General features: G+C 35.8%; 1 protein-coding gene and 1 pseudogene across 2 annotated transcripts; one reads left to right on the top strand and one right to left on the bottom strand.

The window, feature by feature from the left end:
* Positions 1 to 8568: 8568 nt before the first annotated feature.
* On the bottom strand, positions 8569 to 13494 carry LOC126595983 (protein LIGHT-DEPENDENT SHORT HYPOCOTYLS 4-like). 2 transcript variants are annotated; one of them, XR_007613792.1, is made up of 3 exons: positions 12593 to 13494; positions 12322 to 12415; positions 8569 to 11415 (listed from the first exon to the last, which is right to left on the bottom strand). XR_007613792.1 is itself a non-coding variant. In XM_050262390.1 (2 exons), the coding sequence occupies exon 1, from the start codon at positions 13193 to 13195 to the stop codon at positions 12596 to 12598; it is 600 nt and encodes a 199-aa protein (XP_050118347.1). In that variant the 5' UTR covers positions 13196 to 13494; the 3' UTR covers positions 12049 to 12415; positions 12593 to 12595. The 2 variants fall into 2 exon arrangements, 1 of the variants encoding a protein (XP_050118347.1); XM_050262390.1 differs by lacking the exon at positions 8569 to 11415 and having other exon boundaries at positions 12049 to 12415.
* A 3287-nt stretch (positions 13495 to 16781) lies between these two features.
* Positions 16782 to 22878, top strand: LOC126595326 (uncharacterized; annotated as a pseudogene).
* The last annotated feature ends 923 nt before the right edge of the window (positions 22879 to 23801 follow it).

Here is a 23801-nt window from a genome sequence, read left to right as displayed (position 1 = left end):
AGAGAGAACAACATTGTAACAACCCAACAAACTCGGCATTATGGTTAAGCATAGCGATTGTGTTCGGTTTGCCAAAGATTTTGACGGGGCAATCTTTGCTCATGATCAACGACGCATGTGTGGTTTCAGCTTGAAGGTATGGGCGAAGAACTGGAAGCAAAATATTAAGAAGGAATGTGTCAAGCGAAAGGTTACGATTATGATGTTAGCAGCGACAATGGTAAAATAACTGTAGCAGCACCAAAGATTAACCTATCACTTACATCACTTTATACAACCAGAAATTTGGTCATAGGCATTACCAGATAGACATTGGATAAATTAAGATTCGATGTGTTAGTTATTATGGTATCAAATTTATAAATAACGAAAGGTAGGAAATAAAATAAAATAAAATTAATCTCAAACTTAACAATCTCTAATACTTTATTTTTTTTCTTATTCTTCTACACATACTACATACCTTGCCTCATGCAATGCAATACTTTTTTTTTAACATATAAATAACATCTTTCTCTCAAGATTTCAAACATTCTGGTTCAGTTAATCAACACTAAGCGCATCATAACTCTTTTGATTGATGTAGTTAAATTCTGCATGGTGGGCTTCACCGAAATACCGTTTACAAATTTGTAGATATGTTAATGATGATATGTTTGATTTGTTTTCCGGCGCTAGGATAGATTTGCTTAGCCTCTCAGCCGGTTATGGAGCCTTCGAAAGCAAAGCACCACAAGGACGGTATGAAACTAAATTTGTGAAATGGCAAACACGGTATAGAACTTCTTGCCATAGCACTCTATAATTCCCCCCAATTTAACCACTTTGTAATTAATTTGGAGCACCGACTAGAATCACTGACTTCTCTAAATTAAGCCGTTATGGGTAGATGTCAAAATGGTCTATCTATTTTACTTATTTAGCCAACTTAGCTAATCTATTGTTTTTGTTGGCCTATATAGTCCCTTTTATCGGTAAATGTCATGAAACGGCTTAATTAGTCTCTGCATTTATCTATTCAGACAATTTAGTCTTTGTGTTTTCATCGAAAAATATAATTTCGGATCTATATAACAATATTACGGTCGCAAAAAAAAATTATTCACTCCTTTAATCCTTACCATTTTGGTGTAGTATTTTAAAGGGTAAGTTAAAAAAAGTGGAAAATGTTCTCATGAAACGGCTTGAATTGTGGTAAGCACTCTATTATAATACCAATTGATTAGTAGTTTAATAACACTCTTTAATAATATAAGTTGTATAAACAATATACTTGAAAAAGTCATTAATTAGGGTAATATACAGTAGGATGAAGATTATCATTAAAAAGATAGGCCGACTTCCTTCTGGAAAGCTAGCATGCATGTGACTTGCCAGTTGCCATGCACCATCTTCGGTGTGGTGTGAACTGCTGGCCGATTCGGAACCTGAGATAAGGTTTGATTGGATTTATGATTAGGACCCTGCCTAACAATAACATGTATAGGATAACTCCATATCCACCAACTTATCAATTTAAGATTGAATACCTAAAACTCCTAACCTTTTAGTGTCATTTCCATTTGATCTCAACATTTCTTAAAATTCCAAATAAGTACCCAACCTATTAAACATGTCACATCCGTTATGTCCTAGTGGCTTTGTTTCGTTAAATGTACATGTGGCAACAATGAGTCCCACTTATTTGCTTACTTTGGCACTAAAATAATAATAAAATACCTTCAAAAAGACATGAAATGAAAAAATAAAAATAAATAAACAAATCCATAAATAAAATGGAAAACAAATATGTAGATCGGGTAATCTCCTAACAAAGAAGAGGGTTAAGAATTCATACAGGATTTCAAATAGCTTGTTTATGCTCATGTGATTTCCTCATTTGCCGAGTTTTTGCTAGTCAAGCTTCCAGTTCTTTATTGTGGGCAATGAAAATATGTTGGTGGCCATATCATGGTAGTCCATACCATTTCAGTAGGCTCTATTACCTTATTCTCAATGTTGGCAGCTTGAGTTGTAGGATGGAGTTTGTGATTGTGCTTTGGGTTAGAAGTGATGGCATGAAGGGTGTGATGGTGAACATTACTTGGTGGAAGCCATGCTTCCATGACCTTCTATTGATGATGGAGACAAACTAAGCCCTAGTTAATGTGACAAAAATTTATTGGGACTTAACGGACGTGACATTTTCAATAGGTTGAATATTTGTTTAGAATGTTTAAAAAGGTTGACACCAATTTAGAATGACACTAAAAAATTAAGAGGTTTTAGATACTTAATCCAACAATTTATGACATGAGTATATATATTGTTACCGTTCCGTCTTGCGCTAAAGATATAACGATATCTTGACAAAATAACACGGTGCTAGTATGCTCCTATCATGTAAATTACTCTTGTTTGTACCATACTTGGCCAATCCTGAAACTACTGAGCACCGGTTAATGTTATATCGTCAAGGACCCAGAAGAGTTTCCCTCCAACCAGGAGGCCAATCACAGCGCGATACGTGTCGACATCAGAAGCCAATCATAGCGCGACACGTGTCAACATCAGAAGCCAATCACAACACGATACGTGTCAATGTCAGAATGAAACTAGAAACTCTCTTCTATAAATAGAGATCATTTTTTCACAATATTTCCTAATGTCATTTGTACTAAATCATTCATTAGTACTCACAAAAGGAGAGCTTGAACCTATGTACTTATGTAAACCCTTCACAATTAATGAGAACTCCTCTACTCCGTGAACGTAGCCAATCTGGGTGAACCACGTACATCTTGTATTTGGTTTCCTGTCTCTATCCATTTACATACTTATCCACACTAGTGACCGGAGCAATCTAGCGAAGGTCATAAACTTAACACTTTCTGTTGTACCAAAGTCCTCACTGATTTTTTGCATCAACATTTGGCGCCGTCTGTGGGAACGACACTTATTCCCACTCTCTTCAGCTTTGCCAAGCTGGTTTCCACCATTCGTACACTCTCTTTTGACCAGGCATCCCTCTCCAACATGGGGAGCGAAGGAAACCACAGCACACAGAATGACACCCCTCCTACACCTAGTGCGAAGCAACGAAAGAAGGAAGGAAAGAAGGTTGCTCTTCAAGCTAAAGTCGATGAGCTAGAAGCTCAAAACAACAAGATAGCAATGAAGAATGAAGTCCTCTAGGAGCAGTATGAGAAGCTCTTTGAGATGCTCCACGAAACTAGGTGTACTTAAACACGCGAGCTCGTTGCCCATGTGGACATCAACCATCATCTGGGTGCCCTCCAACACAAAGGGTCACCTCCCTTCGACATGGGTATCCCTGATGAGGAGCGAGTTAATCATCAAAACATTGATCAACATGAGACTTCTCTCAACCCAGATGCTTCGACCCGAAGTAGAAGAAATGGAAAAAGACACCTCCTTGCAGAAAGGTTGGAAGGATCGAAAGCCGTTTATCGTGACTGCCGAGACTTCCTAAAGCAACGTTGAGAGAATCCCCTCCATATATGCTCGAAGATCAATGACCCAAGGGTTTCTGAAAGACGCGGTCCCCTTCCACGACCCAGGCCAGCTGTCAATTTAGGGAAGGAACGACAGGTCCTAGAGGAACATGAAGGTACGAGGGACTCTGAGGTATTTTGAAAGATTCGCCCTAGAAGTCCGTACGACGAGTCCAAGCAAAAACCACACGCCCTTGCTTAAAATTTCCTACTTCCAAGAGGCGATGGAGATTTACGAAAGAAAATTCCAGTGGTACATGACTCCACTCAGGACCCCCTAGTCCTACAGCTCTTTGAGGAAGTAAACAAGTTGAAGGCCGAACGTCAGGCCGAGATACCTGATTGGAACCAACCCAGGCCTGACCTTCTCACAAGAAGGATCATCGACACCTCCTTCAAGTGAAGACAAAACAAAAGCTTGGTTTACAACTCTATACTGGAAGGGAGGACCCAATTGAAAACCTTAACCTCTTTGAGTCTACCATGGATTATCGGATGCACACCGACGAAGAGCGATGTCTTCTCTTCCCCTCCACCCTCTCTAGCGGAGCTCTAAACTGGTATTGCCGTCTTCCACTTGAGACAGTAGACTCATTTGAGGAATTGAGGCAACTGTTTGTCTCTCAACACATCTTCCAGACCGATCACTTGTATTCTGCAGATGACTTATACACTATTTGCCAGAAGTCGGACGAGTCACTACGAGAGTATGCCAGTCGCTTCAGCCATAAATATTCTCGTTGTGCTGAGATAGATGACAAGACCACCCTCAAGGCCTTCATGGCAGACCTACATGATTGTTTCTTCAAGTACATGATCAATGCTAACACTTGGAAGACTTACTCTGAGGTGATGACACAGGCTTACAACCACGCATCCGCCGAAGCAAGGACATACCAAGGGAACCCCCATATGGTTAACCCTTATCAACAAATGGGAAGTGGAAGTCAAGTTCTACCAAGTGAGGAGATATTGGCCATTCAGACACCCATTGCATCATCTCCTGCCTCATTTAGCTACTCACTAAGTTACCAAACGTATCTATCTCTTGGTAAAAGGAAGGATTTTTACTCTCAACAAGCCCATTACAACAAGAGTGATAAAAGTTCGTATCAAGATAACCAGGGGTGAACATATCGTCGACTATTATGACTATGGGGTTAAGCCTCACTCTTTCAAAGTGGAGGACTAGGTACTGAAGGAAATGCTATTATAAGAAGGCATACACATTACAAATATTTTGACTCTCAACCGTTTGAGATCTTTTGTCACACAAGCCATTCGGCAAATATTTAAAGAAGAGGGAATTCAGACAACTTCTTCTGAGTCACTGGAACACTTGGTCTACGCTGACCTACCCTTATACTCCAACTCAGAGCTTCAACATGCGTACTTTGACACAAAGTATGCGATACTAAGTGTTACAACCAACATGGTTCACATATCAAAAGCATGGATCCTTTCATGCACAGTAAAACATTCATAAGCATCACTCATATCAATCAACATAAACATTATACATTCCAACACATTCATACATAAACATCATACATTCCAACACATTCATACATAAACATCATACATTCCAACACATCCATATATAAGCCAATTGTGCTTCGAAAATGTTCAACATACTTTGTGTCTTCGACACTTGCTACAATGTGTCTCGACACCTTGCCCTTATTCTCACCAACCAGGTGATGAAATGTGAAGAAGGAACTCATCTTTATGCCACCAACCAGGTGATGAAATGTACAACCCGTACTCTCCTTTATGCCACCAACCAGGTGATGAAATGTACAACCCGTACTCTAATATCATTTAGCAACTTGCCACTCATGCCACCAACCAGGTGAAGAATGAACTCATCTTCATGCCACCAACCAGGTGATGAAATGTATAACTGGTACTCTCTTTCATGCCACCAACCAGGTGATGAAATGTACAACCCATACTCTAATATCATTTGGCAACTTGCCATTCATGCCACCAACGAGGTGATGAAATGTACAACCCGTACTCTAATATCATTTGGCAATTTGCCACTCATACCACCAACCAGGTGAAGAAGGAACTCATCTTCATGCCACCAACCAGGTGATGAAATGTACAACCCGTACTCTAATATCATTTGGCAACTTGCCATTCATGCCACCAACCAGGGGAAGAAGGAACTCATCCTCGTGCCACCAACCAGGTGATGAAATGTGATGAAAGGTGATGAAAGAACTCACTTTTGTACCATCAGCCAAGTGATGAAAGCAACTCACCATTCATTCCACCTACCAGAAGATGAGTGGTACAACTTGTACATGTGAACTCCTAGCATTCCCAAATAATCAAAAACCCTCAAGCTTGACAACTCAATTAGGGGAGCACTTATGCCCAACAAGAGTTATAGTCACCAACAAAGTCTTATTGCAAGCCAACAACAACTTCAGTGCATGGCATACGAAGATCAAGCTATTCAGCCCTCTTGCATCTACTTCAAACATTTCCCCTCTATAACAATGCAAACACTATAACTCGTAGAAAGCTTCACACACTCTTGATCAAGACAGTGTGAAGCAAAACCAATTTATGATGCTAACAAGAGCTTCATTAAAGAAGTTCAACCACAATTCTCAAAAGCTTCACACATTCTTGATCAAGACAGTATGAAGCAAAACCAATTTATGGTGCCAACAAGAGCTTCATTAATGGAGGGCAACCACAATTCTCAAAAGCTTCACACACTCTTGATCAAGACAGTGTGAAGCAAAATCAATTTATGGTGCCAAGCAGAGCTTCATCAAAGGAGTTCAACCACAATTCTCAAAAACTTCACACACTCTTGATTAAGACAGTGTGAAGCAAAACCAATTTATGGTGACAACAAGAGCTTCATCAATAGAGGGTAACCACAATTCTCAAAAGCTTCACACACTCTTGATCAAGACAGTGTGAAGCAAAACCAATTTATGGTGCCAATAAGAGCTTCATCAAAGGAGTTCAACCACAATTCTCAAAAGCTTCACATACTCTTGATCAAGACAGTGTGAAGCAAAACCAATTTATGGTGCCAACAAGAGCTTCATAAATGGAGGGCAACCACAATTCTCAAAAGCTTCACACACTCTTGATCAAAACAGTGTGAAGCAAAACCAATTTATGGTGCCAACAAAAGCTTCATCAAAGGACTTCAACCATAATTCTCAAAAGCTTCACACACTCTTAATCAAGACAGTGTGAAGCAAAACCAATTTATGGTGCTAACAAAAGCTTCATCAATGAAGGGCAACTACAATTCTCAAACATTCGAAGCAAATTCAATTTATATGGTTCATCCAAACCTTCGACTACTACAAGGTATGGCTTGCATCACAATCTCTTGCTCAATAGTATGAAAGCAAAATTTGTATATGTTGTCTCTCCCACATTTTCAAATTTCTAGTTTCCCGAAAAAAAAAATTTAAAAAAAATAAAAAAATAAAAAAAAACTCTCATTACAGCTACCATTAAAATGAGCAATATACGATCGTGTTTGGCAAGGCTCTTAGATTTTTTAAGAGTTTAATATGGTGATATTGCCTTTTTTTTCTTTATACTGGAGACTTACCCCGAGTCTACTTTAATCTAAACTCATTATTAATTTTACACTTTCTCATCGCTTGCACTAACCATGCAGGCATGCACAAAGGTTTTGAGGTGAGATTGTTTTATTTGTTTGTTCATATTCATAGTTAGTGTAAATATGAATGGCTTGTTTGGACATTTCATTTATATGACTTAAAGCTCTTTTAAAAAAGAAAATTTGAAACCTATGTTTAATAAAAATACAAGTTAATCCTATAAAGCCTTTGAAGTGTTTCTTGTAAGAAGCACATAATTTGTATTTCTTGCATAAAACACTTGAAGTGCTTTTGCAATCCAAGAATATTTTCTCTAAAAATACTTTCAGTCATTTAAAAACACTTCTAAAAAGCTAGAAGTTATTCAATCGATAAAATCCTTAATTTCCTCTCATTTGTTTCATAATATTAAGCAAAATCATTATCTGCTACGAGGCTTTTTTTGTTTATAGGTTCTTGGCAACTCTTTTTATTGATTATTGGCAACTATAAAAGGAGACCAAAAGGCAAAGACACACTAGCACAAATCACTTCTTGTTCCTTATCCCTTGCTTCGAATAAAAAACTTTGGCTGAACTGGCATAATCCCTTCATTTTGTAATTAGCCAGAAAACTCCACACTGATCTTCTCTTCGAATTTTCCTATCCAAACTAGATAGGAGATACATATGGTGTAGGTTTATCAGGCGACACACGACTCATACCACATGCTTCTTTCACTAAAAGAATACCGCACAGGAGTCCCCAAATGGTTAAGTACCAATTGTTGCTTAGATAGAAGTTTGCCATGCATCATTTTCTCAACAATTTATTTTAGTTTTCCAACAAAGAATGAACATTTTATTGGATTTCGTAACTTGACTATTTGGTTGTTCACAAGAGAAGGATCGATGCTTTGTGACCATCAAACGAAGAGTGCACATAGCAAAGAAAAAGTGTTGCATTTTGCAAGATCCAGCCAGATCTTATAAAGTTGTACCTATTTATTTGAGCTTAACTTTTATAACCAAATGTGGTACACAAAGCCCAAACTTATACAGATTCTATTTCTCATTGACATAAAGACATTTCTTCTTTTGTCTTAACTGCAAAAATTATTGCCTTCTAGTTTCCATATCGGTTTGAACTTTATGATTATATTCGTAAACTTAGAGTAACATTAGATGACTGCAATTTATATTGATAGGAACTTAAATTCCAGTTAACATCTCGGATCATCGCAATTTTACACTATTCATTACTTGCATTGGGAAGTTAGATTGGCTTGACCTGGCCTATTGATTCTGTGTGTTCTGAATGGTAGTGGAGAGCTAGTCCTGCCCCACTTTGATCATGTTTTTGAAGAGGATTTATGTTCGATTATCGCCAAAGACGAATTTGAATCATATTATTGCTAGTTCATTGTGAGGCTTAGCCCACTCCCCCACCACCTTAGTATAGATACTATCGTATGTTCTGAAAAAAAAAAAAAAAAAAAAAAAGGTAATCTAACATCCACGACTTAAAGAGCAACCTTGGTATAGTGATACCAAAGTCATTTGGCATGATTAAATATCACATTAAGATAATTATGTAACTTTGGAGTGAAATTTGAACGATTACGTTGTTACCCAACATCAACACCGTAAAGGGCACCCTTGGTATAGTAATATGAACGTTATTTGATGTAACTAAATATAATGTTAATATAATTATGTAACTTTCGACTGCAAATTTGAAAGATTAAAGTGTAACCTTAACTTAGACCTTGTTTGACATCATGTTGTAACACAATTACGATGTTGTGTAGGTTATCATAATGTTCCCTACTAATAACATACGTCTATACTATAATCATACTTCATTGAAATAATAATAATAAACGTAACTTTTGTAATAAAATCATGTTGAAGTACAAAAACCTACATTGACAAAGTAATAGAACGTCCACAATGTAACTACCAACCTTGCTATAGTAATGATCACACTATTCTCTGTCATTAACTTGAAACTTATCCAAACAATTATATAACCTTGGAGTGTAATTTGAATCATCATAATGTATCTTAAATGGTTTTTTTAAATAAGGTACCATAAAATCTCCCTACAATAATATGTCACTATATTCTATAATGCATGCTAGCTAGGTTTTAAAGCATTCCGTTTTTGAGCTATAAAAAAATGTAAGGGTTAACATAAATACAAAATTGAAGTTCGATCGTCCAAAAGATTTTCCAAAGCTATCCATGACAAAACTTATATTATTAATGGTTTTTTTTTAATTTTTTTAAGCTCAGAAACAAATTTTATTTTCCGAAAACAATTTACATGATACGAATACACTGTCAATATACCCTTTATATCGTTTTTCGTTGTAAATTTGAAAAATCCAGGCAGCTAGCGGTTTTAGTGATTACTCTTAAGCTATCTAATTAACAGCCTAGCTAACACATTTCACGCACACAAATTTTGCACATGTTTAATGATTCCCGAGTATATACTACGAACTAAAAACTAACCAAATGCACTATCAAAAACGACAAGATAATATAAAAATTTCTTGTTTGGTGTCTAGGATTAAAGTGAAATGGATTACCTTCTAAATTCGAAGTATATCGAAGGTAGTGGACAATGATTTTTCATTTGAGGACCTAAAAAGGGATTAGACATGAAAGAAACTACTCCCTTCCAATTGTACCATTTGGGGGAAGATTGGAATGGATAAGCTTTCTTTTTGAGTAATCCATCTCCTACCTCTATGTTGGCCACAATTTTTTCTTTTCTTCCTTCAAAATACCTGAAAGTAGTTGCTTTTTCATTCCAATCAAATCCTATGAAACGAGGCTAAAGAAACTTCCAGCCAAACTATAACTGAATGCTTGTAGTTGACAATAGCAACCGCACAAAGCTAGAGATTTCTTTCAATATATATAAGATCCACTGATGGAAATGTAAGGGGGAGAAGGGATACATACAGTTTTGCCACTGTCATTGAAGAATTCTGTTTTTTGCCAACCGTATTACCAACAATACAGTGATATATGAATAGCATGATTTCAGACCGGAGCAAAATGTAAAAGAAAAAAGAAGATCAATTTTTGTGAGGTAGCTTAGCTTGTAATAATCTAATCCCCAAGTTAGCAACAAGGTAGCTTTCTTGGGGTTCTAGTTTTTACCAACACTAATTTTTATATAAATATAGTAAGCATACATAGTCAATACGATTGACATGCTTGCAATCTCTTATCTGTATTCAAACAAAGGGGAAAATTCAGACTTAAAACTTCCGTTGAAATTAAAAATAAACAAAACCCTAATAGATGGATCTCATTTAACAACGACTTAACCTAAAAGTCACCATTTGAATGTGTTTACATGCATGTTTAACAAACAATCATGGCTCATAAACTAAGTTGAAATTGTCCAAACAAAATTTTATGATCAAAGAACCTGAAAGTCCATCATACAAGCACCAGAAAATAAGCTTCCTACTTTCTTATGTGCACTGCACATATCTACATGAGGAGTAAAATTAACCTTCATAAGACATTCTACACCCTGACTTAAATATAGAACCTGGTTGCAAAATAGTCGAGAAAACTTAGCTGCCTTAATTAACGCTCAATTGTGCAAATAACAACAAACTATTAGAATGTCAGCATTCAACTTAAAATCAATTGATAATAAGAGGATGTGTTAGATCCAATTATCATCTCCCTAATAATGTGGTGGACTTAAACCTTAATTTGGCATTCTTGATCACTACTCTAATTATCATGTCCCCGATAGCAAATATATATATCATACATAAGTCTAAATTAATCTCCCACACATATAAAAAAAATATCATAATGCACAGCTTATATTAAAAATGTAAACAATAGCACGGCAGAGAACACTTCAATCCATGCAATGCACAACTTAGTTAAAAAATCAAACAAGTAGACAAGTGCAAGTATATTAATGCTTCTGTTACTATGAGCAAGGTTGTGAAAATAAGGTTTGATACACGCGTTTATCAGATGCTTGAATAATTAAGTCCATCTCATCCTCCTCATGATTATCACCAAGTAATTAAATTCATCTCATAAAATCTTAACTTGGCTTGAAATATAAATACTTGGTATTATTATTCTCTCATGCAGCTCAATCTATTATATATTTCTCTAGATGTTTTAAATTTAAATTAACATGGAGTTTGATAATATAAGACTTAGTACTAGTTTATATATTGTACCTCTCTCATGCAACTTTTTCTTCTTTTTTTAGTTTGCATTTTGTCCATATACAAACGATGTTGAGAGATGAGAGAATCAAATCGACGACTTCAACTGCAGGGTAAACTATGTCAGTCTATTTGAGTTACAAGCCCTAACACCTTCGTCTGACTTGAATGGTACATTGAATATTTTAAATGAAAGCTAGCTCGCTTGATATTGTTTATGACTTGAATATATACACACTATTTAACGATTATAAGACTTCACTTGTTTAATGTATTTCTCCGCTTTCGGTAACAAATGAAGCACAAAGAGTGATATGACACATTCGACAAATGAAGGACACCCCATATTGGCAAAGACCCATCTTCCCACATGCATATATATATATATATATCGAATGAATATAATACATTCATAAAGGTTTACTTGCAGAAACTCCATCATCTACCGATTGCATATTTGCATTAGTAATTGAAAGGTTTTGTTCTCAATTCACTCTACTTCCACTTCCACGGTGACGATCGAAAAGCTAACAATCCAATCCAATGGAGGAAACAAAAGAAGAAATTTGACCTTTATATGTCGATACCAAAAATAAACAAGTAGAGACTGTATATACATTGTGCTAGACAAATCTGACACAGGATCGATCCCCTGAAAAGTTATATCTACCAAACTGCTCAATGATTTGCCAACACGCATTTAAAGAATATGAAAAATTTCAAAAGGAGACATAGAACATGATCTGCAAATCTATTACTTCTCACCAATTGACCTTTTTATAGTACAAAGCTATGACATGTTTTATGCTAAGTCATACTGCTAATAATATTCATTACTAGAACTAGTACTTATAATATTCATTACTCCCAGCCCAACTGCTAATTTGCTTATACTACAACAGTGCAACTGCTGTCTGCTTATCAATCCAATTGTTCAATATCTGACAGTCCAATTAAGCATGCTTCTGAAGCAAAAAAAATAAAAATAAGGCCGGTAGATATATAAACTTACAAATACAAAAGATGACGACAAAAACTCCTGTGATATCACATGACTAGAGACGGCACGAAGGAGTATATATCCAGTTGTAGATAAGTTGTTCCGTCTGATGAGAGAAAGACAATAACAATTAATCTTTCTATAGAGTGAGAATAACGTACCGCCCTAATAATACTCATTAACATAGCTAGGGCAAAGAAAATTATATGTATGATAGAGATAATTAATTAATCAAATGAAGATTTTGATACTAGACCAAAAACCCAAACAGCTTTTTACTGACTTATTAGCTTGCACTACGAGGAGCTGGAGGCGGTATTGCTTGAACTGGAAGAATAGTACTAGTAGTAGTACTACTACTCTGTGGTGGGCGCTTCCGCTTCTTCTTTTCGTAGCTAATTCCTCTGGCTTTGGCCTGAGAATCTCGAACCTCACGCAGGTAAAGCCTCACAGCACGAGCCCCAAAAGGGTTTGCCTCAGGCTTCCCGCCGTGCTCTTCAAAGGCGGCTCTGAGGCGGCCAATGAGGGCATCGAGGCTTCCCCAAGCTTGCCGCAGAGGGCAGGGGCACGGTGCAGGAGGGTTAGGGTTCCCGAAGAAGGGACACATCTGGATGTGCACCTTGGTCTTCCCAAACTGGTCTAGGTACTTGAGGAATTCAAGCACGTGGGCCCCACTGCACCGCGAGAGGGACAGCGGTGGCCTGTGATTGCGGAGGTACTGCCCGAAGGTGTTCCAGTCTCGCCGCTTTTGGTTCTCATAGCGGCTGAGAGTGGAGCTCGGTGACAATGAGGAGGAGGAGGATGAGTTGGTAGTGATGGTGGTGTTGATGTTGATGCTTGAAGTATTTGATGAGTTGGAAGGGTCAAATTCTTCAAGTGAATCCATGGATGGCTGATTAGAAGAACTCAAAGAACAATTGAGCAGGGTTTCCAATTATATGGTTGAGGAATGAGGATGGGGATATTATATAGATAGATCAAGTGAGAAAAGTGGAGTAGGGTTAGCTAGCTATATATATAACCTTTTGTTTTTTATTTTTTACAATATTTACTACTCTTCCGAGGTTTCTTTTAGAATCCTTGTTTGATCAATACTAGAAACCCTTTGAAAGAGGTTATGGTGTGGGGTGGCTTTTGTTTATTACTTTGTTTCATGGGAACATTTTATCATGCTGCCAGAGATATATATATATATATATATATTTTTTTTTTTCCGAAAATCGGGGAGCAACTCAGTTCCTTCCAGGCCTACAAATTGAGAGAGGGAGAGAGAGTGTGTGTGTGGTAAATGGGTACTAAGTGCGAATGAAGTCTCTCCTCAAATAGTAGGGTTTCTGTAGAAATGGAAAGGGGTTGACAGTGAGAGAGAGAGAGAGAAGGAGAGATGGGATGGATACATGATAAAGGTCATGGGGTCAAAAAATATGAGGGAATAACATGATTTGTTTCTTTACCTTTTGTATTGATTGACAACACCTTTTCTTCAATTACCACTTTGCCCTACATTCATTTTTTTTGGTTGAGATGACCATCTTCTCCTGATTTGGTATTCCTCCCGTTTATAATTAAATGAGAAGCACAGTGAATTTGATATTAAATTATTATTAAATTTAACTAGAGCAATGATTTATGAATTTTATATTTAGTTTATTTGAATCCCTGAATTATCATATTAGTTTCATTAATTCTCAAACTCAATAATGTGTTGTACCACTAGTCATTTTCACTAACGTCGTCTACTTTTCCGTTAAATTTAGGAGTATATTAGGAACTTCATCCCGCATCACTAAAAATGAATTTAAAAATGAGAAATGAGAGAAAAAAAACCTAAAAAGATCAAATTTTGTGTGCAAAAGAATTTTTATTTATTTTTTTTTTTTGTAGTTTAGTATGTGATTTGGTTGTTTAAGTCCACCCACAGTTTGATTTACTACTACCTTTGAAATCGCATTGTCTAATATTTACAAGTTGCTAAAGTCAAACCATTTCATTTGTATTTTTATAGTTCAAATTTCATTTTGTTTTAAGTTTAGATATTAATTTATAAATTTTCATTTGTTTCAAAATCGAAGCCTAAAATTTAAACAATGGAGTTGTAGAGTCAATTTGCCTTAGGAGTCTCGACTGATTGGTTAGACAGGAATTCTCTCAAGTCTGATTGATTATTTATCTTAAGTTTTAACCAATGAAAAGTCTTTGATTCTTTCGCCAAAAGATGTTACTTCATCAGCTTTCTCAGTGAAGGGAGGTGTTACTATGAGGTTACTTTTAGAGTGTGGCATATAGATAGCCAAACCATTATTGAACTTCATAGAAATTGGCATAACCTTGTCTTTAGGTTATAGAACCCAAGACCAAGAGTGTTTCTTTCTCAGCCGAAGTCGCTCAATTCAGAAGTCAACAATGCATTTCACAACATTTATCACATTTAAGACATTTGTCCGACTGAACTCGATAGCGAATTGGCACGCTCGAATCAGCATTCAACCCACTAAAAAATGTATTTAGCTCATTGTTACTTAACTTGTGCACCACATATGCAGTGTAATTTTTAGAGTCAACAGTTATATACCAACGTTGCATGCTTTCAGCTTAGGGATAACTTTTTTTTTTGAATTTTTTTTTATCAAGCTTAGGGATTATATTTAGCAGTCAATGACTTAACTCTATCAAATATATAAGAGTAAACTGTCGATTTGCCCCCTGAACTATCACCCAACTTTCAATTTCCCCCCTGAACTTTTTAATTGGAAAATTAAGGACTTAAACTAATTTTTTTTGGCCAATTTCCCCCCTACAGTTAGTTTTTCATAGATTTCATCCAAATTAACGTTAACTCTTATCATGTGCAAACCACGTAACTCTCATTTGTGGACAAAAGTGTCATTTCACTAGACCTTTAGATACAAAAGCTATAGAATCACACATATTTGCATAGGTTTATATTTTAGAAATCTAAGGTTTTCAATTATTTTAAAGAATGAAGCGACCGGAGTACCCACACATGTTGTGCATATGCTTCCATTTAACAAAAATTTGGATGGAATGAATGAAAAATTGACAGCAGGGGGCAAATCGGCCAAAAAAATTAGTTTAAGTCCTTAATTTTCCAATTAAAAAGTTCAGGGGAAAAATCGAAAGTTGGGTGATAGTTCAGGGGGCAAATCGGCAGTATACTCAATATATAACGGCTTTCCTGGAATTGCCATGTTTATGCGGTTAATTTTCTTCTTAGTGTCTGATGATAAGTCATGTCATCTGTCATGTCAGGATCCACTATTTTGAATGAGAAAATGGCAATGTAGGAACCAGACGAACATAGACAGTCAAGCACGTACAAGTCATTCTCAAATTGAAAAGAGTTGCCACTTACGGTCATTGGATTCAATTAATCACAGAGGATGAAGGTGATATTTTTCGAGGATTAGGATTCTCTTCTTTCTTTTTTTTATCTCTTTTCATTTTCTTCTTTTACGTTATTTTATTTTATCTTTCTTTTGCTATAAAAAATTAATAGAATATTAACATGACTTAATCGTGATCATTCAAATAGGAAAGGAGAGAAGATGAGGGAAAAAAAGAAAGAAGAGAATCTTACTCCTTTTTCGTTACAATAATTAGAAAAGTGATCTCTAAATTCTAGTTTGGAGCTTTGATATGTGAATTAAAAAATTGTGAGCATTTGTTTTTGAATTTGTTATAATTTAGAGTAATGATTCTTTTGGACAACTTCATTAGAACAATTCGGTCCATTTTTTGCTTATTTAAACACTTTATTTTAGATCAAATTTCTAACAATGTTACACAAAATGAACATTGCTTCATATTGTGATAAGTTTAGGGAGTACTCATTGACTTTTAGTTTAGAGGACTAATGTCTAAGGACCATTTCTAATGCAAGATTATACTCTTAAACCCACATTATATATTCGAGTCTAAAAAGGATGGTGAATTTGAAAATTTCAGATTTTTTTTTGGTCATATGCAAAGACGCTCTCTTAAAAATCAAATCAAATCATTTGAACCAAAATAAAAAATCTTAAAAATCATTCTGAGTTTTGATTCGAGTCTTTACAAAGGAAGAGAAAACACTATATTGAAAACTCAAATTTGAGTTTAACAGTACGGAATGGATGCGTAACGATCTCCTGTGCATTAACATTTCTTAACCTTTGTGGGCATATAACGACTTAATCTACCTATAAATTGAAAATAGAGCACCCACCCATGATCCCATCACACTGCTCGCCAGTTGCTACCACATGTTGCACAGTCGGCAACTTTATTCAATGCTGCACTCATATTCTTGTGAAATCTGACAACATTGACTCCCCCCACACATTCAAATTAGGGACAACCTCACAAATATAACTTCCCACTACCATCTCTCGTTCAATTAACTCGGAGTCTCGGAGTGCCCAAGGTTTCTATAGTTCCTAAATCATTACACTGAAATTATTATTTTTGGAGATATGTTGACACTCAAGTTCACTTCAATAAAAACTGACAATGTGACACTGGTCACAAAGAATGAGGTGAGTAAAAAACTTGAGAAATGTTGAGGGAATTTTCTTAAAAGTGGGATTTTATATGAACCATCTTTCACCTTACAGTTTAATCTCAATTCTCATGCCAACATAATAAAACATTGTACCAAAAACACATGACGCCAAAAATATTGTGCCTTTATTTATTTTATTTAGTGCAATAATGTTAGTGATTATTAGTAGTTTTATTATTGCAATAAGTCATGCAATCTTGTAACCAAGAAAAATGTCATGCATTTTTCAAAGTGTTATTTCTTCCTTATTACATATGATTGTAGAATAGCATTTTAAAGTTTCAATAATATTGTTTTTGGCATAATGTGAAGTACTATCTTTGTTTCTAAATCCTCAACTTATTACTGTTTACTTTTCTTTTGTAGCTCTACTTTTTCTAAGTTTTTTAAGGGTATGTTTTGGTGGAAATTCTAAATTTCAAGGGATTTAGGCATAAGGGAGAAATAGATAACAACAAATTAAATAGGATAAATTAGAAACACACCACATGGGTATTAGGAAGGAATTTCTAAATGACACATTTCAAGTAGTCATTCCAAGTAATCATTTTTACATTATTCTCACATGCCCTTATAATACTCATGTAAATGCATTTCTAATTTCTTCTATTTAACTTTTTGTAATCCATCTCTTCATTACTTTATCTAAGTTCCTTGGAATTTGGAAGTTCTTCACCCAAAAATACGAAAAATGATTAATATCCCAAAAGTGAGGTGAATTAAAAGAGTGGATGCATCAACTACATTCTTATTCTCTTTTATTATAATTCCCTCTATCATTTACAGTCTAACAGTAACAAGTGAGGGTAGAGAATTAATTTGATTACACGCCAATTAATTAAACATGTAATCGTGATTATATTCGAGTTCGTACAAACATGATTGAATATGTTTCTTCTTTAATGAAAGGGGTTAAAACTTCAATCCTACTGCAAAGATTGATCAAAATCTCACGATCCGGCGGGGGCAGCGGGCAGAGAGCATAATATATGTGTTAGCTTACCCGCATTTTCCCTGTTTCCTTTTCTCTTTTATTAAAAAATATAGGATAAATTACAGTTTGAATCCTCAAGTATGTATGTAATTACAATTGTATATAATATGTTTAAAACATTTCAATCTCATACATTTACCTAATATTTCATTTCAATGTCATACATCTGTTAAGTTTTCTGTCAATATAGCCGTTGAATGATCACATGGCAAATATAGTGTGACAACCCGTCCCAAATTTTACATTTTTATTAATTTTAAAAGCGTGATTTTACGAAAATGCCCTTAGAGGCGAGGGTATTGACTTTCGTTGATCAACGTATAGTGAGGTGTATGAATTAATCCTTTAGCGTTTTCCTGAAGTACTCAACATTACGGACTCGTAGACGCAAGTAGAAGAGGATTTAGGATTATGGTTAAAGTTTTACGGAGCTGTCAACTCGAGAAGTACTTTTGTTTTAGTCACTATTTATATATTTTTATATAATGGTTATATCATTTAGTTATTTTTAAAGAGGAAGAAGAAGAGAAAGAAGAAGGGGGAACGGAATAAGAGAAGAAAAAAAGGGCTATTGCCCAATCAGAAAGAAGAGAAAGAGAGGGTGGACGAATGGGGAGAGGAGAGAGGAGAAGGTGACCAACCAAAGAAGGGGGAAAGGAGGGAAAGAGGGAAATGAGGGAGAAGAAAATGAAGGGAAAAATCGGGTTTCCCCTTGACCCGCTCAACTCGACAAGCTTAACGGCCAAATTCGGTCATTTTTTCGGCAAATCAAAGCAAACAACCACCTAGAAACAACTTCCTAGCCTTCCCTTTTCCATTTCCATCCAAAATTAGAAGGAATTTGGTGGTAATTTTAGGAGAAATGCACCGGTGGTGTGTGTAGGAATACATCGGCAATCCACAAAACATGAAGCTAACTCAGCCAATTACAACCACTAGAGCACTCCCCTAGAACCCAAGAACAAAGCCCAAGCAGTGGTGGAGGCGTCAGAGCAAGTTTGGAGGTCGAATTGAGCACACCTAAGTATAGGGTTTCCAACGGGTTTTAATGAAATTGAAGCTCTTCCCGACCTATTTGGCCTTGGTCATAGGTATCAAAGTTACTCTACTCATTGAGATCTTCATTCCTGTAAATTTTGGTAATTTTTGGAAATAATTGGATTTTCCAGCGAGTCGGGGCGGCCGACCGCCACCCGCGGCGGCGCATGGCCAGGGGACCGTCGATGTTATCCTTAGGCTAAATTAGATGTCTTGAGTTCAATTTTGGCAATTATATATCGTAGGTTGACTGTTTGGACCTAAACTCATTAGGATACGCTACTTGGTAAAGATATGAATCGATGATCCGACAGTTGGATTGTCACCAAACTTTAATATGTTATAGTACGTAATATTTGAGGAACATAGGAACTTACGGATCGGGAATCTGATATATGGATCTTCCCGAACTAGATTTTTAAGTTCATAAAATAAAAGGTTAACCGCCACTTGGTTTTGGCAATTGGCGGAGATCCGACCGTTGGATCGTAATGGACTTTAGGATGTTGTTCTAGAAGTATAATATGGATCTTTGGAACGGACTGGAAATCTGTGATGCAGATCTTCTCAATTGAATTATGTAGGGATGTGTTTTATATGTATTCTATCGGTAAAAACTCTAAGATGTGATTTGATCATTGTTCTAGGCGACGATGGTTCGTGATGTCTCGATATACGTGCTAGGGAGTTGTAGCGCAGACCTCAGTTGAGTGGGTCTCTTCCTTTCTACCGTATATATATATATATATATGATTGATAATTCCACAAACGGTTATAAATTGATTATTGCATATAATTATTGTGAATGCCTTGAAGTACTAATGGGAACTACGAATGGCTTGATCCCTATTTAGGGTACGTAGGTAGTCTAACGAAACTCTAGATGCAGCCATACCATAAATGAGACTAAATAATTGAGACAATAGCCTTGTTTGGGAAATTGTGCAATGTGAAGGACATTGGTGGAAAATGTGAGGTTTAACCTTATGATTTAGTGATTGGATGTTGGTCATAAATCATTGTGTGAAGGATCGAGAAATTGAAGTAAAGAATCGTAAGTATTGATAGTTAGTCAAATTAGTGTTTAGTTGAGCTTGTCACCGATAATTATTTTCGACAATTAATAGTTTGGGAGTAGGCCGTTATAGATTGTGCGTTTTACGCCACATTATTGATATATATATATATATTTGGAAGCACTATGATATGGTTAAGTTTTGGATTGCATCAGGGCAAGTCCATAAGTATATTATTGCGCATAATTATTGTGAATGCTTTAAAGTACGAAGGTGAACGCAAGATGTACACACTACAAGAAAAAGGCCTTTTTGCGACACGGTTTTTGCGTCAAATTACATTGCTGTCGCAAATAAAAGGAAATTAGCGCGGTATTTGTTAGCGCGAAAATATTTGCGACACTGCTATAAGTAACGTTGCTAATAATGTCGCAAACAGTAATATATGTCGTCTTAAACAGATTGTTTGCGATGCCCCTAACGACGGATAGAATTTAAGCAGGAACAAATTGGGCGATTAGGGTTTGAGCTCGCACGCTCCTTTTTTCTTTTTCCCAACGCAGCCTTAGTTATCTCCCTCAACCATTTCCGTTTCCTTTTCCTTTTCTCTCAGAGATTCAATCAAAAATTTTGGAGTTGTATCGGAGATTACGGAGCACAATCGGAGTTCTGGTAAGCCACTACAACCATCTCCATCTTCTTTCTTTTCTGATTTCATTAGTCTTGCTAAGTGATTTATAGGTTTCTGTCAAAGGCGCACAGATTTGCTAAATGTCTTCCAAAACCTGGGTCTTTGGCATCTGGGATTGGGATGTTTTTCTTTTTTCCACCCATTCTGCTTAGAATCGGTTTGATGATCTTCCTCAGTACCTTGTTAAACCCTAACCCACGCCTTTGATTGCTAAGTGATTCCATAAATCTTGCTTAGTTCTCTCCCTCAACCTTAGTTCTCTCCATCAACCGTTTCCGTTTCCAATTATTAATTTGGACTGGACAACGCCTGCGTTTTGGGCCGCAGGTTTTCTTAATATGTTTACAGCACGAACAGAAAATTTTAGTTAAAAACAAACCCTGTTTTCTTATTATGTTTACAACGCAAATGGTAATTGATTTTTATGGCGATTGTGCTTGTTGATAAATATTTGGTGTCTTTGTAGATACTTTATCTTTAGGGGGATTGTGCTTCTTGATTTTCTATGTGCCTTTATTTTTTATTCGTGGACATATTGTCCAATTTTGTTTTTCTTTTCTTTTGTAATTTTGTTGTCATTTGCAACAATATTTCGCTTCTTCTTCTTCCTTATAAATATGGTGAATGATTAGAGTGTATCTTTTACAGGCGTTGCTTTTCCATAGATTGGGAAGATCTTGGAGAAGGCCCTCGCACAAGTAAGGTGGATGATGTAGGATTGTTTTTTTCTGTGCTGACTAAAAGTTTACTTTGGAGTAATCTCTTATTTGTGATACTCCTTGAAATTCTAGATATATTTTCTCTAAGTATCATATGCAAAAGTCAAAGTTGCCCAAAGTTCAGAGGATACATAACTCTGTATGTGTATCGCCTATTTCGAGCTCACACATTATCATGCGTTAATGCATATTCTTTTGTGTTAAAGTAGAAAAAACAAAAGTAGAATACTGTTTTTGGAATAGTTTGGATTGACAACTTATCTCATATTGCTTAGTGTTTGACATTTCTCTTGTAGTTCAAATATTTTGGATTAACTATAGAGATCAGATCAAGGGTGCTTAATTCTTAGCTCGGTATGTTTTCTATCCACCTTTTAAATAAAATTTTGATTAATTTTACTTACTTTCTTTGTATTCTTTTCTACATTTGTTGTTGTTTTTCTTGTTAAACATAACTACCCTTTTTTAATAGATGACATAATGTGTTGTTTCTTTATTTTCGGATGACATTAGGTATGGACAAGAGTTGGATAGATTTAAATGATAGGTCATTTGATCAATTTAACTATGGGCTTGAACTTTTTTTGGAGTTTGCATTTGATAACAACAAGGGTCATACAAGGATTTATTGTCCTTGCAAAAAATGTTACAATTGATACTTTGTTACAAGGGAAGTAGCAAGAGCTCATATAATAGTTGATGGGTTTATGCCAAATTATAGAAATTGGATTCATCATGGAGACACAAACCAACCATTATATTCAGAACAAGGTATTGGGAATAACATTCCATCAGCTTTTGTGGATGATATGTTTGATCAGTTAGTTTATATATTTTTCACTAAAAGTAAAATCTTTGCATATTCACAAAGTAAAAACTTTGCATATTCACATCGTTTTAATTAGTTGGATTGTGCATTATTTTTATCTTTTGGTCATTTGAACTGGTTGGGTAATGTTTTGTAGAATCAATTTAATCAATGCTTGGAAGAAAGGGAAGAGCATGAGCAAGACGAGGATTATCGAGAGGAGGTGTTTACTAGAGTTATGGGACCTGATGCATATGGACCTGTTCGCATGTATGGAACAGAACTCCATCTCAAGTATTTTATCAAAGTTCAAGATCTTCCAATGTTAATGAGGACACCATACGAGAAAAGGTAGAAAGACAATATAACACTAAGATAGATGATCTTAAGGCTAAGCATGAATCTGAAATTGAAGATCTCCGATCCAAGTATAGTGAAGTCAGTTCGAAACTCCATCTCGTGATGACTCATATTGGTTTCCATGTTAACACGACACCAAGCGGAAGTGGACAGGTATATACATTCGAATGTGATTTTGTTCTCTTTTCAATTTATTAGAATAAATTAGTGTGAAAATTTGAGCAATTTTGATTTCTATTTGTCCTATTGGTGTTAAATATAGGCTCCAAATATATCAAGCCATCTACAAGAAACATATGGGAGTAATGAGCAGCAACCTCAGTTAGACCCAGAAGCATAGAAACAATTGCTTTCATAAAAGGTTTGTAAAGAAAACATTATACTAAAGATTAAGCTTTCAATTGACACATGTTATTGATGGTTGTGTAATTCTTATTTTTCAAGTTTGCATGGAGATTGTGATGAAGAGTTGATCATAATTAAACTCTTAAACTATGTTGGAGCATATTTGAAATAAATAAAAAAATATGTTCATAACTTTTGAGATGAGATTATTTATATTTGACTCTAGCAGGATTATATGTATTGGGATATACGGATGGTGTACTTTCAATGTTATGAGGAATTCTAAAAGCACAATTCTTTGATTCATATATTATTTTACTTTTGAACTTAGGATAATTGTGAATAAGATTATAAATTGCAACCCAATCTTTCATTGAACAAATATCATTTCCAACCATTTTGTATTTATAACAAAAAAATTGTAAGGATAAAAGCATTTACGACGTGTCAAACATGTCCCAAATATTTTGTTTAATTCCACCATCAAAGCAGTTGCGACGCTAACTATTGTGTTGCAAAGCTGTCATAAAATAACTTCGCGACGCTTGAAATGCGTCGCAATAAGTTCTGAAAACTTTTGCGACACGGGTTTGTTGCGACACAATCACAAGCGTCGCATGAGCGTCGTTAAAACGCATAAACGACGCTTTCATGACTTTACACGACGAGTTTTTAGCGTCGTATTTAACAAGTTTTTTTGTAGTGACAGATAAGTTCAGGTGAGTATATGTTGTGAAACGTGGGATGCATGGTTATGATTACATTTTATTTGGAACGATTGAGTGATGGCATGACTATATTTATGTTTTAAGCAACTCAGACATGGTCGTACAGGTTGTCTATAAGTCGTACATGCTATATTAGATACGTTTAAAGCTCATAACCCTACACCCTGGTGTTAGTGCTCTCGCCTGAGGATAGGGCCCAACCTTCACGTGATCGTTCACCTCTCGCACCACA

This window comes from Malus sylvestris, chromosome 13 (genome assembly GCF_916048215.2).
Source record: "Malus sylvestris chromosome 13, drMalSylv7.2, whole genome shotgun sequence".
Taxonomy (NCBI): domain Eukaryota; kingdom Viridiplantae; phylum Streptophyta; class Magnoliopsida; order Rosales; family Rosaceae; genus Malus; species Malus sylvestris.
The sequence above is the reverse complement of the archived record's forward strand: the minus strand, read 5'-3'. Positions and strand labels throughout refer to the sequence as shown.

Bases quoted from the DNA above. Each gene is read 5' to 3' on its own strand.
- LOC126595983 (XM_050262390.1), bottom strand. From the start codon at position 13,195: ATGGATTCACTTGAAGAATTTGACCCTTCCAACTCATCAAATACTTCA.